The sequence below is a fragment of the Etheostoma cragini genome, chromosome 17, assembly GCF_013103735.1.
Source record: "Etheostoma cragini isolate CJK2018 chromosome 17, CSU_Ecrag_1.0, whole genome shotgun sequence".
NCBI lineage: Eukaryota > Metazoa > Chordata > Actinopteri > Perciformes > Percidae > Etheostoma > Etheostoma cragini.
The window spans coordinates 9614741-9627886 of record NC_048423.1 but is presented as its reverse complement, the minus strand read 5'-3'; the positions used below and the strand labels follow the sequence as shown (position 1 = coordinate 9627886).

Here is a 13146-nt window from a genome sequence, read left to right as displayed (position 1 = left end):
GAAAATGAGTTTGACACCTCTGATTTACGGGATAGTTCCGATGCCGGAGGTTCCGCCAGATGTTCCTCATTTTCTTTGGCTGGATGTCCCTTACCTTCCGCTTTCTTGTGTTGGCATTCTAAACTCTGGTTGATTCAGGAATCTTCCTCTGAGCTAGAACCCACAATCAAGCTATTACAGCCGTTTCAATTTCAGCGCTTACCTTACGTGTCCCAACAAAACGAGTTCCTTCCGCTTTTTGGCAGAGGGCACCGTACCACACACGATTGTGATTGGTTTAAAGAAATGCAAATAAACCAGAGCACGTTTTACTCCTATCCAGGAATGTGTGGACTAGCCAGACCTTTTTCCATAGTACTATAGGTCTGGCAATATGATACAATATTATTAGTAAAGGATATTGTCTTGTTATTGGTTATTTGTTGGTTTGCTTTTGTATGGTCTTGATATTCTGAAGCTAAGTTATACATGGGTGTTAAAAGGCAGAGTGGAACGGAATAATAACGAGTTTGGCTGCTGCTAATTAGTTGACTACAATGTATGTTTAGCCTTCACCAAAGTACTTTTAACTTTCTCTGCTGCAATCACTGTAGATGTCTTGCCACTGCAGCCGCTGGATATGATTCTTCTGTGAGTTTTTTTATTAGTAGACCTGTCCTGACATCTTTTCCATTTCATGTTTGAAAACAAGTTGAAGAGCTTTTAGAGATGCGGACCTTTTCTGAGACTCCCTTTAGTGAAATTACTCAGGTAGTTTTGTAACCTCTTAGAGATACATTTGTGTGAGTAAGCCTCCCGAGGGATCCACTGGAACTACAGGATTTACCTCTTTCTCTAGCACCAGGTTTTTACCCCATCTCTGGGGAGCAAAATTAGTTTAGGCAAGGGAGCAGAGCTTCAAAAAAGCTTCTTTTTTCTTTTTTTTTTATCTGACTAAACTTGAAAAGATGAAAACTATAATAAGATGAGCTATAGAGATGATTATTAATAAGGAACGTGATTAATCTTAATCAAAGGGTCATATTAAAGTCCAGGCTCTCCCTAATACATGTAAGTGTGTTACTCTGGAGACTAGAGGGGTGGGTTAAATGGACATGTCTTTTATTCCAAATGAAAGGGAAGAGGTCTGAATCAATGAATAGCAGTGAGTTTACATTAGGCTGTCTGATGAGGAGAGAGAAGAGAGAGACATTAGGGTAATTAGTCAGGTTACACAGAGTGAAGAGCAGCCTTTTCTCAATTAAACCACTCCATCTCTTTTTTATGATGGGAGGATAAAAAGTAACAATACTAGAGACGTATGCCTTAGCAAACTATAGTGCTACACCTCTATGGCTTCCATACATTCGACAGAACCTAATTACGTTGACACACACGCACAGCTTCATTTGAAAATGTGAATGGTGGTGTCCAGATAAGTGGATTGATTTTGCTCGTGTTCTATTTACTCCTTCCTCCAGGGTACTCCGGCCAGTTTTGTCCGCTACAAAGTGGACCTGGACAGGTCACCATACAGTGGGAGCATCTTTGGTGTGGAAGTTGAAACTGGAAGAGTCATCACTAAGGTCAACCTCAATGAGGAGCCTAGTGTCACCTTTAAGGTAAGTGGCGGTGATTATCTGCTGTTTGTATTGCCACTGTGTCACACCTAAGATTTTACTGTTATTTTGTTATTCAGTCAAAGACACGATTTATAGTGAATGGTTGTGTAGCTGGATTTGGGAGAAAATGATTTGCTCTTTGAGGGAGTGCTCAGGTAATCCAAGCAAATCCCCTTTAATAAAAACATAGATGAAGTAGAGTGATATGGCTATAAATATTGTCGAAACAATATGAAAATGTCTATTGTGGCCAAACTGTGTACAGCAATATTTACGTAGGACGCTTTACAGAAACGTGTAAATACACTGCTCAAAAAACTAAAGGGAACACTTAAACAACACAATGTAACTCCAAGTCAATCACACTCCTTTGAAATGAAACTGTCCACTCAGGAAGCAACACTGATTGACAATCAATTTCACAGCTGTTGAGCAAATGGAAAAGACAACAGATGGAAATTATGGGCAAATAGCAAGACACCCCCAATAAATGAGTGGTTCTGCAGGTGGTGACCACAGACCACAGTTCCTATGCTTCCTGGCTGATGTTTTGGTCACTTTTGAATGCTGGCGGTGCTTTCACTCTAGTGGTAGCTTGAGACGGAGTCTACAACCCACACAAGTGGCTCAGGTAGTAGAGCTCATCCAGGATGGCACATCAAGCTGTGACAAGAAGGTTTACTGTACCTGTCAGCGTGGTGTCCAGAGCATGGAGGAGCAACAAGGAGACAGGCCAGTACATTAGGAGAGGAGGCCGCAGGAGGGCAACAACCCAGCAGCAGGATCGCTACCTCCGCCTTTGTGCAAGGAGGAGCAGTAGGAGCACTGCCAGAGCCCTGCAAAATGACCTTCAGCAAGCCACACATGTGCATGTGTCTGCTCAAACGGTCAGAAACAGACTCCATGAGGGTGGTATGAGGGCCCGACGTCCACAGGTGGGGGTTGTGCTTACAGCCCAACACCATGAAGGACGTTTGACATTTGCCAGAGAACCCCAAGGTTGGCAAATTCGCCACTGGCGCCCTGTTGCTCTTCACAGATGAAAGCAGGTTCACACTGAGCACATGTGAAAGACGTGATAGAGTCTGGAGACGCCATGGAGAACGTTCTGCTGCCTGCAACATCTTCCAGCATGACCGGTTTGGCGGCAGGTCAGTAATGGTGTGGGGTGGCATTTCTTTGGGGGGCAGAACAGCCTTTTTATGTGCTTGCCAGAGTTAGCCTGACTGCCATTAGGTATCGAGATGAGATCCTCAGACCCCTTGTGAGACCATATTATGGTGCGGTTGACCCTGGGTTCCTCCTAATGCAAGACGATGTTAGACCTCATGTGGCTGGAGTGCGTCAGCAGTTCCTGCAAGAGGAACGTATTGATGCTCTGGACTGGCCCCCCCGATCCCCAGACCTGAATCCAATTGAGCACATCTGGGACATCATGTCTCGCTCCATCCTCCAACGTCACATTGCACCACAGACTGTCCAGGAGTTGGCGGATGCTTTAGTCCAGGTCTGGAAGGGGATCCCTCAAGAGACCATCCGCCAACTCATCAGGAGCATGCCCAGGCGTTGTAGGGAGGTCATACAGGCACGGGAGGCCACACACACTACTGAGCCTCATTTTGACTTGTTTTAAGGACATTACATCAAAGTTGAATCAGCCTGTAGTGTGGTTTTCCAAATTTGATTTCCATAGATCATTTTTGTGTGATTTTGTTGTCATTCAGCTATTTAAAGAAAAGAGTATTTAATGAGATTAATTCTTTCATTCAGATCTAGGACGTGTTATTTTAGTGTTCCCTTTATAATTTTGAACAGTGAACTTATATTAGCTAACATTTTACATGAGTTAATGATGATGCTAATGATGATAATCGTGCCACTGGTGAGTATAATTGATATTATAATTAATAATCATTAAGATATCATCCACTATCAAATATGCAAAGTTTTAGGTGCTATCTTCTTTTCATAGTTGTTTAGTGTTCTGCCGTGCATGTTTTAGTGTGCCATAAGTTGCAGTGAAGATCAGCAGGTCATTGACTTTTTAAAAGCAGAAAAACTGTTTTAGGGCATTAATATTGCATTGTCTCAGTGATCTTTTCATTGTTTCTCTTGTGTCTGTGGCCAGCAATTTTATTTATTTTAATTGATTAAACAAATTCAATCCCAAGTGCTCACATAAAGGTTTTCTACCAATTTAAGGTGACCTTACATAGGCATATTTCTAGTTGCGAACTGAGGACCAGGTCTCTTTTTTTTGTTTTTCTTTCTCAGTTTTTCAAGCATTTGTCTGTGTTTATTCTCCTTCTTTCTAGCTCTCTGTCTCTGCCGCCCCACTCCCCCCTGCTTCCCCCGGGCTCCATTCTCCATAGTCTATGAATGTAGATCAATACATTCATACTCACTCCCTGGGAGCTTAGCTGGCTGCTTGCCAGATTCTATTTTGCTAGTCTGTCTTCATAAGGATGCCAAACATGTCTACAAAAAATGCCTGGCGACCTCAGAAAGGGAACTATTTGTGTAGTGGGTAATATGGAAAAAAAAGAAGTAGTAATTTTGTGCTTTTCATTTGCATGTTTGTGTTGCTAATGTGTGCTCTCCTGCACACTGCAGTTGTTTGTTATAGCCTATGATGATGGGGAGCCGGTGAAATCTAATAGTACCTTGGTGGAGATCACTGTTCTTCAGCCTTCCCGCATCCCAATCTTCACCCAGGAAGAGTACAGGTACGTCTACTTGACACTTTGTTAATGCAGCTGCCTCTGCCTGTAAATTCACACATCAAAGAGCAGCTAAGGCTGCAGCGCCAGACAGGGAGAGACAGTGAGATAGGCTGGAGGAAATGGACAAAAGTATCTTAAAAACACCTTGACACACATGTGGACACATCTTCCATTCAGTTTCTGTAATACATTGATTAATATTTAAACACTTAGTAAATAATATATTCTACCTTGAACTGCCATAAATGGCTGTGACTGTCACTGTTCTTCATACATTTAGCGATTTGTAATAACAATGGCTCGTTATTATGCTCACCCAGTGAAGAGGCCCCAGTTTTTATTCTGCGATTCCGTTATCGTGCTGTATTTTCCGTGCATGACTGATTAAGGACTTTAGAGTATAAATATGTATTAGAGCTTCGGGGTAGAAGCTGCAGATCATCACTGCTGTAAACCACATTTGTTTCTCTCTGAGGGTAAAGCCGGGCTTCCCTCTGAGTTTATTAGTCTCTTTTGACAAGTGTTTAGACTGTTAAACTGGCAGAGAAAGATGCAGGATGAGCGAACATAACCTATAGTGCTCTGAGATGACATGCAATTTATGGCTGTACAGGGCCGGGGCTGGGTGGAGATTGTCTGTACTGATGGTACTGTGACTCAGCAGGAGGCCAAGAAGTCATTTATAATTAAATAATAATCATGGATTTTTAACATTCCAGCTGAAGCTCTTCCATGATGATGGAGTACTAGCATTGCAGTTCCTGTCTATTTTGTTGTGCTGCAGTAGGCACCTGTCTGCACTGTTTAGAAGACTCTAGCCAGACAGTGAAGCTTCAAGGTTTGATGGCAATGTTGCCTGGAACAATGAGCTAGTGAAGCTTGTTTTAAGTGGATTGATTTACTAACTTGTATGTCTGTCAAAGTAGGAAGTCTTGGCAAACTATCTTCTGTAACTGAATTCTATATGCCTTTATGCATAAGACAGGGCATGTAAGTCCTCCTCAACCTGTCAAACCATCAGTTGAGTTGTGTTTCTTTTCTTGTGCCCTGGAATGCCTTTCTGCCCATCTCCCTGTGCCTGGTTGACTGTGTGTGCCTGTATTTGTGCATTTCATAATACAGATGAGTGTGTGTGTGGGCATACATCTTTTGTATTCCAGCACTTTGTGTGTGTGCTCACATTGCCTAGCCGTATTTAGTGATCGATACCCAGGCACAGCGGCATAGCCGTTGAATGGCCATTGATTAACGCTTTGAATGAGTGTGGTGTCTGACACACACACAGAATGTCGGGACCATAGGCACAGACCTCTATGCGATGTCACAGTGACAGTGCCAGCCACACGCAGTGGCACGCTTGCTGTAAATTGTGAGCCATGAAAGCATTAGCCAGGTGCTTGAGCATCTCCTGCTCGACGAGGCTCTCTCCAGTGGAGAGCGTCCAATCTGCTCGCTCTCGAACTGTCTCCTCTCCTCATTCCTCGACTCTATCTCTCCCCATCGCCCTGTCCCCGAGGAACCTTCTGAGCACAAATCACTCTCTAAACGTCCACCGAAGATCTTGTCTGTCTCTGGAAAGGCAGTTAGTTATGGCAGCAATCAGGTAAGCTATGCCTACTGCTCCAGAGCACACAATTAAAACAACTCTGCAGGGCTTTGGCTGACTTAATGAGTTCTGCTCCTGCTTTATGGTGGGTCCCCTCCATCTGTCAGGGGGAAATGAGGGGCTCCTAGTCATTGTTGGCTAAAATAAATTGCCTATACCAGAGTTGCTCCTGTAGCAGCATGTTGCCACTTCCTTTTAAAAAGGATTGAACAAAGGACTGTCAAGTCCTACTCTTGTGCAACTTCCAAATGACACAAAGGTAACTCAAATTTCCGACTCAATCGCTTTTATTTTTATACACACTTATACTTTTAATTTGTCAGACTCAAAAGGAAATTATTTTAGCACAAACCCATTTAACACAAAATCAATGAAGTCAATGCTGCAATGTGTTTCTTAACCAATCTATACAGCAGTTAAACATAGCTCAAACATATTAAACAGCATTTCAGACACCATGAAACTAAATTAAACATTTCACAGACCATTGGCATCTTTGGACTGAACCGATGAGTGAACTTGGAGCGTCCTCTCTCTGATGTTTGTGTGTCTGAATGACTGAGAACCACCATGTCTTTACAGGTGCTCCAAATTAGTGACAATAACAAGTCAGGTGACAAGCAGCTGGTTTGCTGCTGCTGGTGCACTCTGGGAATTTTAGTTCTTTGAAAATCATTACTGAGGTTCAGCTCAACAAACACCTTGTGTTGTTTCAGTAGAAATACAAATGAAATGTCTAGAATTTCACACCCACTCCAAATTATTTTTAACTGGATTAACTAATATATTTGTCAACTATGCTGTAGCTTTACACAGCTGTAAACCTCTTAGCTCACCAAATGGACATTATGTGTCTTACCACCTTCATCAACCACCCAAATATTACTGCAGTATAATACTGGAGTGTACGCTACACTGTACCTACCTACCTATAAAGTAAACAAAAAAGGGCCAAAAAGGATACAGAATATTAAACTTACATTTAACAGAAATGAGCCCAATGGAATCGCTATGTTGTTCTATATCTGGGGTGGCTTGGCTCAAGTGGTAAGAGCGGTTGCCTAACAATCAGAGTGTTGGTGGTTTGATCCATGTTTAAGGGTCCTTGGGCAAGACATTGAACCCCAAATTTCTCATTGATGTTACGTCATCAGAGTGTAAATGAGTGTGGAAATGTATTTGATGAGCAGGTGGCACTTTGCATGGCAACCTTGGCCACAGTGTGTGAGTGGTTCCTATATTATGTAAAGCGCTTTGAGTAGTTGTTGAGATTTCAAAAAGTGCCATATATACAGACCATTTACATTCATCTGCTGAATGTGTATGTGCAAACATGTTAGCTATAACACCTTAAAAGCCAATATTATGGCTACCATTGGGGGTTCCTGTGATTTTCTTTGAAAGCCTTTCTGTGCATAAAACGTATTTATATCTAATATTCCACCATTATTACAACAATCTAATAGCATAACCTAAACCTCCCAAATAACTACAGAATTGTATCAATTCTAAAGATTCAAAAAGGTGAAAAGATTTTAACATCATCAACTGCAACTATGGCAAAACATTTACAAAGTATGCATGTGGTTTCAACTGTCATTATCATAATTATGTCTTCATTCTGATTTATTTAGCTGTTGTTTTCTCCAAAACTTTTTATTTTACCCTGTTTCTATCATAAACACAGTATGTATCTGAATTTTCCTTGTCACCTACAGGCTGTCTTGGTTTTATGTTTAACTGAAACTTGGCAAGATTAAGGTAACAGGGCAGCAGTTCTTATTGATTTGCTCTTCCCAAGTTTTATGATCGACCTCATAGATCGCCTGGGACAAGTATGCTTACTGTCCCCAGAGTCAACACAAAACACAGAAATTCAGCATTCAGTTTGTACGCACCAGATAGCTGGAAAAAACAAAAATCCAATTATTTTCATTTAAATTGTCACTTCTTGTGATGTCTTTTCTTTTTGCCACTGCATTTTATTAAAGGTCCAATGTGTAGGAATACTCTATATTGCTAAAATGGCGGCAGGTGGTTGCAGCTGTTTGGCAGTGGCCCTTCACCCGCGGATTCTCACAGCTAAACAATTGTGGGGAAACTGGTCTGCTGCTTGTATCTCGGCATCCCATCTCACCGGAGGACCTTGCTGTTCCACTTGATTCGTGGAGTCAGTATATTTTTTACGTCAACTTTCTGAATGACGGACGAGCATCTGCCCGTTCCTTGTCTAGCCAATGTGAGCGGCCCAGACAGAGAAGAACCTCCATACCAGCGAAACAGGGTTTTTCAATCATCGTCTGTAGTATCCTTCCGTTATGTGGGGACATTCATCTTAACCCTGGGCTTTCGACGTGTGAGTCACATCTTGTGGAAAATTGGAAATAAGCTGCGGGTCCATGTATTAAGACAAATGTCACACAGTACCACTGTCTTTTTTTAAACCGCATCAAACAAAACAGTTTCAGACTGTTAACCACGCGTGCGTATTATGAAACCTGAAAAAGAAACACAAAAGTGTTTTTGCTGGACATTTGAACACACGTAGTGTTGTATTAAAAACCAAACAACTGGAACATTTGCCAACCGACTCAAACCTTGACAACATGTGTGTCACGGAAACTTTGCTAACTCCTTTTTCTGTAGTTGATATCCCAGGTTATAAGGTGTACAGACGAGACAGAAGTCAATGGAAATGCGTTTTGATTTATGTTAAGTAGAGCATTCTAAGCAATCAAATAGATATGAAGAAAACACCCAGGAGTGTGTAGGGGTTACTATTACATTGTCCCCCAAAATGTCTTTTGTTGTCTTTGCAGTTTATAACCCACCTTCTGCCACAAATGCTTTTTTAGCTCTTTTTTTTTTACTTAACTTAAACTGTCTTGATGAATAACACAGAAAAAAAGCGTAAAGATGTTAAAAAATGTTTAATATGGTGAATGAATAAACCCATACATATAACAAAAATCTTCCCAAACATTACTGGATTTAGTTTATACACATACACCAGAAAGGATAACTAAAACATACAACATGGTTACTGGTCTGTCAGATCATAATCTTATACTAGCTGCTAGGTAACTGACTAAATCAAAGTACAGGGACCAAAACTCAGTGAAAGGTAATCCCACTAAATAATGTATCCCAAAGAGAGATTTAATACCAATTGAGAAGGAAATAAAGCAAACTATTTGGAAGGACACTGTTGGAAATAAATCCTGTGAGTAAGCATGCAATGAAATATTATCAGCCCTCAAAGATAGTATGTCAAGATATACAAAAATAATGACCAGGAAACTTACAGCTAAACATAGATTGCCTTGGTTTATTAGTAATCTCTGGGAACTAATGAAAAAGAGATGTCTCTCTAAAAAGGTTTCTTAAAGCAGGTTTAACTACTGATCATCTAATTTATAATGGTCTGAGTAATAGGTTACAATGCAGAAAGGCTTAAACAACATTTTCCCTTGAAATCATCAGAAAAGCACAAAGAAATAGTAAACTACTATGGAAGAGGGTTGACACAATAAATGGCAAGGATAAGCCCAAGTATGATAGTATACAGCTCAAAATAAATATTGATATTCAAAATGATATTGCAACTGATTTTAACGATTGTTTTTTGAATTCCGTGGAAATACTGGATCATAATTTTACTAAAAAACATCTAATTACTCCTTAGTCTGTGACAGTGCTTATTTTGTTATGACACCCCAAAACAATATAAAAGTACATTTACGGTCTTGATACTGCTTTCTTAAAAATTCAAATTCAGAATATTTGACCTCCCCTTTAAATAAATCTATTAATGAAAGCACCTTTCCCAGTGTCTTAAAGTTGAACGGAATGGTGGGAGCAGTTTTCCTTGATTTAAGGCTTTTGATATGGTTAATCATGAGATACTACTGCCTCTGAATCCCTCCAGGGTAGCATATCCCAGAAAGACTCCTTCAGTCGGACGGCTTCCCTAACCACCAGTGTCCACCAGGGTGTTCGTGGGTTAGCCCCCCCATGAGGCACCTAATACCCTAAGACCACAGCTCTCCACCGCAGCTTTAGCAATGGAAACTTTGAACATTGCCCACTCAGGTTCAATGCACCCAGCTTCTACAGAATGCACGAAAAGCTCCGCCGGAGGTACAAGTTGAAAGTCTGTTGAACAGGGGCCTCCTCCAGACGTTCACAATTTACCCGGACTACCCCTTTGGGCTTACCAGGTCTGTCCAGAGTCTTTGTCCACCCCCTGACCCAACTCACCACCAGATGGTGATCAGTTGACAGCTCTACCCCTCTCTTCACCCGAGTGTCCAAAACATACGGCCTCAGATCAGATTAAACAATTATAAAATCGATCATTGAATTTTGGCCTAGGGTGCTCTGGTATCAAGTACACTTATGAGCATCCCTATGTTTGAATATGGTTTGTTATAGACAATCCATATAGCACAGAAGTCCTAAAACTGACAATAAGTCTGGTTTAGATCAGGGAGGCTGTTCCTCCCAATCACTCCATGTATATCTATTATTGTCCACGTGTGCGTTGAAGTCTCCCAGCGGTACTATGGAGTTCCCCACTAGTACCCCATACAGGACTCCATTCAAGGTCTCCGTGAAGGCCGAATACTCCAAGCTCAAACCTGGTCACCCGGCGCTGGTTGACCAGCCCTCCATCAGGGCCTGGCTCCAGACAGGGGCCCGGGCTTCCTCCGGGCAGGGTCACTCCATCTCTAACTCATTAACTCTCACGGTTTTTGAAGTTCTACATTTGCATTTTACTTGTGCATTGTCCCAATTTTAAACAAAATAAAAACATTAAAAAAACATATTGCAATCAAGAACAAGTTTGTAAACGGGCAACACCAATTTTGATACAAAACAACTAGACCCATTACACAGTGGGCCTTTAAGTTAAACTTGGAGTGATCTATTCATATCTTGCACTGCATGGTCATTTTCATTCTACCATTAATTTGTCTTATTCAATTTTAGCTTATTTTTTATATTATTTTTAAAGTTCCTTTTTTAAATCCTATTGATGTGTATATTTTTATATTGCCTTGTGTTGCTTTTACATTAATGTTGCCTTGTCTTGCCTGTGCAGAGTTAGTCATTGTTTGATACAGCTAAGGGAGAAATTCCGAGCGGATCCACCAGTTAATTTAAACACAGCGGGACTCTGGTCATGTATTATTAAAGGTTGCATAGATGTATTACGGCATTAAATATAAGAAATCATTCTGCTTGTCAAAGATCACATAATAGATGTTTAACTTTTTTTGTAATTATAGATAATAAAGATATTATGTTTTTGGACAGATTTCTTTGTTTGAAACTGGGAAGGACATTTTGGAGCTCTATCATTAAACCACTGTGAATGGAGAATTTACATGGAACTCACTGACCAAACCCCTTTGGGGAAGTTTTATCACTGGGCACAGGGGAAGGGAATGAGTATTTGTTTTTCTCTGTGTGTATGGCTAAAGATGAGAAGGGGTAAACCGTTATCTAACATGGTCCCACTTTTTGAACCCCCCCCGTCCTGAGGTTATTTCTCTGGCCTGATGTTGCAAACCTGTGGTCTGAGCAGTTTTACTTGCTGCTTATCTCCCCTGAGCATTTCCCCTTCTAAATCTACTCTAAATCACACGAGACCTTTGCCTCACCGCTCCTGAGTAGGTCATTTTGCTTTCCTTTGCTTTAACCCCCCCTCCCCCATCTCCCAAGCCCCAACATCCCCAGAGTTTTTCCTCTCAGTTTAAATCTCTCTCTGTCAGTTTCTTTCTCACTTTGTGTCTTCCTTTTGCTTTTCTCCACACTGTACCGTAGCCTTTCGTTTTCTCGTCAGACTTCTTTCTATGTGTGATTCTGTGTACCTGTGCTGACACTTCAATTCATTTCTCTATATAAAGTCCACACTTATTTGATAAGCTTGTGCTTAGTCTAACTAAATGGCTGTTAGTTATATATGACAGTACATCAACTCCAAACAGTTCTTTGTTTTCAGTGTAATTTTAAAACACTGTTGCACAGTATGGTTTAATATAGTATACTGTACATCATATAATGTATCATAAGAGGAAGGTATTTGTATGTTACCTCCGTAACAATATATATTATTTGGGAGTGAAATGTCGCCCCCATATTTATTTTGCTGTAGTATAGTATATACTGTCAAAGACAGCAGATGTTAAGCTTTTTATTATATTGTTAACGTAGTAAACAGTGTCAACAGTGAGTTTTACTACAAGCAGCAACATGCTGTCCCTATTTATGCATGTTGCCCGACTAATCACATGGCTTAAGGGACATTATGTTAAAACAGCTGTGAAGGTGTTTTTTGCTCATATATGCACACACGCACATAAGAAATAATAGTTCTTAGTGGTACCTTTTTTACAGAATAGAGATACAACTTTGCTAAGTCTTAAAACATAGCATTTTCATATTTCTCTCTTAGATAGTGTTCCCCTTGACCCCCCTCTTTCCTGCAGTTTCTTGATGTTTATAGACCATGGAGACGCCTGTGAAATTTTTTTTGTGGATGTCTGACCCCAGTGTGACCATTGATTTAATGTTCTCAGCAGTCTGACTCACAAATAGCTACACAGCACCTAAAGTAGACATATGTACCTTAAAATAATAATAATAATAATAATAATAACACTTATACTAATTATAATAATAATGTATACTTTATTAATCCACAAGGGGAAATTACAATGTTATTAAAAACATTACACAGAGACCTGAACTACACACATATGCTCAGTACCTATACATTTACTAAAAGGAGAGATGTCAGAGTGTGGGGGGGGTTGCCCTTGGAAAAGTGCCTCGATCAGTTGTTGGTTCAGTGCTTTGCTCAAGAACACCTTGGCAGTGCCCAGGAGGTGAACTGGCATGTCTCCAGCTATCAGTCCACCATCATATTTTTGAACCTTATGGGAACTTGAACTGGTTCCCAACCCAACTCCCTATGGACTGAGCTACTGTCAACACCAGCCATGTTGGACTACTCATCCATTAGACGCTAGTCAAAAAGCAATAAATGACTCCTCAAACTGTAGGGATAAAAACATTGCTGCTCCTTTCAGAGGAATTAAAAGGAGGCAAGATATCAAATCTGTGCCCTCCATCAACTCTTCCTGACATCTGGAGGAAAATAGCAATCACATTTTTAGAGGAACAATTCCATCCATACCTCATTTCCAAT

The 13146-nt window shown here is 40.7% G+C and overlaps 1 protein-coding gene across 18 annotated transcripts in view; it reads left to right on the top strand.

The window, feature by feature from the left end:
* pcdh15a (protocadherin-related 15a) overlaps nt 1–13146 on the top strand; it is a 197280-nt gene that overhangs the window by 139409 nt on the left and 44725 nt on the right. For all 18 annotated transcript variants that reach the window (XM_034897631.1, XM_034897633.1, XM_034897632.1 and 15 more), the window contains 2 exons: nt 1461–1601; nt 4215–4327. In XM_034897631.1, coding sequence (XP_034753522.1) covers nt 1461–1601; nt 4215–4327 — 254 coding nt within the window. The remainder of the gene's footprint in view (nt 1–1460; nt 1602–4214; nt 4328–13146) is intronic.